Source organism: Tigriopus californicus, chromosome 2 (assembly GCF_007210705.1).
Source record: "Tigriopus californicus strain San Diego chromosome 2, Tcal_SD_v2.1, whole genome shotgun sequence".
Lineage (NCBI taxonomy): Eukaryota > Metazoa > Arthropoda > Copepoda > Harpacticoida > Harpacticidae > Tigriopus > Tigriopus californicus.
Genome location: NC_081441.1, coordinates 4,559,824 through 4,563,077, shown reverse-complemented (window position 1 = coordinate 4,563,077; position 3,254 = coordinate 4,559,824). Strand labels below are relative to the sequence as shown.

At 40.4% G+C, this 3,254-nt stretch overlaps 1 protein-coding gene across 1 annotated transcript in view; it reads left to right on the top strand.

The window, feature by feature from the left end:
* LOC131892617 (ATP-dependent helicase brm-like) overlaps positions 1-456 on the top strand; it is a gene marked incomplete at its 5' end in the record, with an annotated part of 9,071 nt that extends 8,615 nt beyond the window's left edge. The window contains 1 exon segment of the mRNA XM_059242438.1: positions 134-456. Coding sequence (XP_059098421.1) covers positions 134-327 — 194 coding nt within the window.
* Between the last annotated feature and the right edge of the window lie 2,798 nt (positions 457-3,254).

Sequence of the window (3,254 nt, the reverse complement as noted above, 5' to 3'; positions counted from 1 at the left end):
CTTTTAGACCAACGCATCCATTTCAAAAGTACAGACTAAATGCACCTTTCAATTTGTGTCTTTACCCATTTGTGTTTTTTAAACACACTTTGACTGATGGCGAGGTTTTGACTTTTGGCTGGCTTGATTTCAGGTGGCGTGATCATCGTGTCTCACGACGAGCGGTTAATCCGTGACACGGGTTGCCAACTTTGGGTGATTGAGGAGCAGACCATCAATGAGATTGAAGGTGGCTTCGATGACTACCGGAAAGAGGTCCTGGAGGCTCTGGGTGAGGAGGTCAGCAATCCCTCTTTGATTGCCAATCAAGCTGTCCTCCAAAGCTGAGTTTGTTCATCCCACGAGTGTTTTCCAGTTTCATTTCTATTTATGAATAAACCTAAGCATAGAGGCTCCGAGTGAGATCCGTCAAAAGGATGGCTCTACATTGGGAGTGCATGTGATTGATTATTTCTACCTGTTACATGCCTCTTGCTTGCAAGTATAGTTTAAATGCATGTAGTCATGCATGTGAGGCCCAAATCGAGAAATACAGCTGCGCTCGCTCAATCCGCTCTAGAATTTAAACAGATCCGTTTGCAGGGGCCATGTGTCTCTTTTTTTGATTGGCTCGTGCCAAAAGCCAACAATAACTTGTTTTGTTTATCCCGGTTCAATCAAGGGGAAATTACCCTTGTAATGGCCAGTAATACGTGTACTGCCCAACATAGATAACGCTTGCGTGTTTAGCAAAGGTCGTTTAAAGGCTCAATTATTCATGGCAATTGAAACCAAGAGTACTTGTGACTCCAATGCAATCGCTTCATTATAATTATCACAGGTCTATTATTGCAATGCCTATCGCCAGCTTACCAAACATGGGAAAGGAGATAAGATAATTTCAAAAATCTTGATCTTTTATGTTCAAAACGTTTAGTCATTTTGCTCATTTATTTTCCGATCATCATCAAGCCCGGTTAGTTAAAACATTGAAGGCCTCCGCTCTTCAAATCTTGGGTATTTTATTGTTCATTTGGTTACCCACTGACATTCGTTGGGAACATGATTGCGTTGATTCAGTAGCAGGATTTAGGTCAGACTCGGGCCAGTTCTTGACTTAAATTCCTGATCAACCCTACATTCAAGGACTGGCCAGATCTGCCAACTCTAATTCACAAATCATACGAATATAAAGTTGAAAAAGTATCGTAAATATTTCATCTTGAATTGTGGGGTTATTGCATTTACAGAGGCGGTAAGGAAGTCTGCAAAATAATCTGTAGCAAAAACGAATGGCTGTAATAAAACTCGAGAATTTCAAGTTTCTAGAAACGAAAGTGCGATTGAGTAGTTTGCATACTAATCAGTGCTTTTGAAACAGCGTGAATAACCAAATTACACAGCTGTTAATGGTAAGAAGCCCCCATAATCTCTTACATTTGACATATTGGATGATATCTATCAAGTTGTCAGGCATTATTTTTACAATGGAACAATATTCTCCTTTGTCTCAATGCTGCATGTGAACCCATCTCAGAAATGGAATTCTTAAAGCAGAGTTATGATTCATGAAGAACTACTAGAATCTAGGCCTCCTATTTATGTGGGTCTGCTAATTCTCCAAGATGGCGGGGCCCATTGTTAAAGAAGTTCAACTGTCTCATCTATTTTTATATTATGCATTGGATGCATCTAATTGTGGTACATGTTTCCTCCTCGGTGCTAACCACAGCAAAATTGTGCGACTTTCCCCGTATAAATTGTCTGGCCTGTTTGGACATGTGGAGCTTTTTCCCTGTCTCATCCGAAAATGAAGTCAACTGTTTCCACTAGATAAATCTAAATTGGCAGTAAGACGGGTGCCTTTCATGAGTCCCTCACTCCACATTTGGGCGCCAACAAGCATAATGCCCATCTGTCATTCGCCAGGACCAATCTGAGGCCAGCGAACCATCGAGGATGGGTCCTCCACTCAGTCCCGAGTGCTGGGGCGCGGAAATCAATGGTTTCAGTTGCACACCCAAATGTCAGCCCAAAGTCACCCATCGGACGTTGGCCAAGTGGTCCACACACATACTAGGTACTGCACTACATGCCATGGAAGTGGTGGAAGATGAGGAGCTGGTAGTCTCTCGTGGTTTGAAGGAGTGACAAATTGAAAGCAAGGAGGAGAGACGGGGGGAGCCCAAATTTCAAAGCATAGTTAGTCTTTGCTTGAGTGAGGCATATTTGGCAACGTGCTCCTGCATTTCATTATTTAACCCAAGTGATCCGGACCCGAGAGACTGTTCCATGTGCACAATCCGTCCATAAGTTGGAGACAATTATTGTTTCCAGCAACTCCATGGAGTCATACAAAACTGTTGTCTTCTTTCTGATTGGCCAAGAATGCCTATTCAGTCAAAGGAAAGGAACGCATTTAAAGGTGCGAGTAATGCGAACGCATATGCATCAAAAGCAAGGATATAGCAATCAAAGCTAATCGGAACAGAACAATTTGAAAATTATTGATTCGTAGACCTGACATGTTGACTGTTGAAACTATGAACTAGACCACAGATTGGGTGCATTAATAACTCCTTCAGGCTTGAAAGTTCTTCAATTCGCTGTCAATTACCATGTGAAAGAAGAGATTTTCAAATTGACACAAGTCTGCCAATTCAAAGTGAAATGTAAATAATTTTTCTAAAGATCGTCAGGATACCATACGTGGACTTAATTGGCATTCACTTACTCCAATTTTGTGTTCCTACATACCTTACTCTACCCTCATCATGAGCCTGAATTTATGTTCAACATAATTTTTGGAGCATTTTGTGGTGTTGATAATGAATTAATGGATTACAGCTCATGGAAGAAAAACGTCACGCCTGCAAAGCCAGTCGAGTCTTGGCTTTGAACAATTTTTGGATTTTTGGGAGTGCGTTATTGTTTGACAAGTATTTTTGCCAAAAATAAACGAAGAATGCATTCCTTCACATTTAGAGAAGACTTGGAAAGCATACTAAAATAGGGCTTTTTTTATTAAAGAAGACCAAAACAGATATCATCTATTTCATCTTCCAAAACATCTGAATCAACATATAAAATGTGTGTTAAGTTGCTCTGCATGTTTCAACGCAAAATCATACTGCCCAAAATTTCCAATTTTCCCCTTGTTTTTCCTTTTCCCTGCTTTTTCCATTTTTGAAGCATTTCTTCGGTTCAGTCCAATTTTTTGGCTATGAATTATATTTTTCAGCCTGATTTGAGCATCATTTATTCATATCTTACCC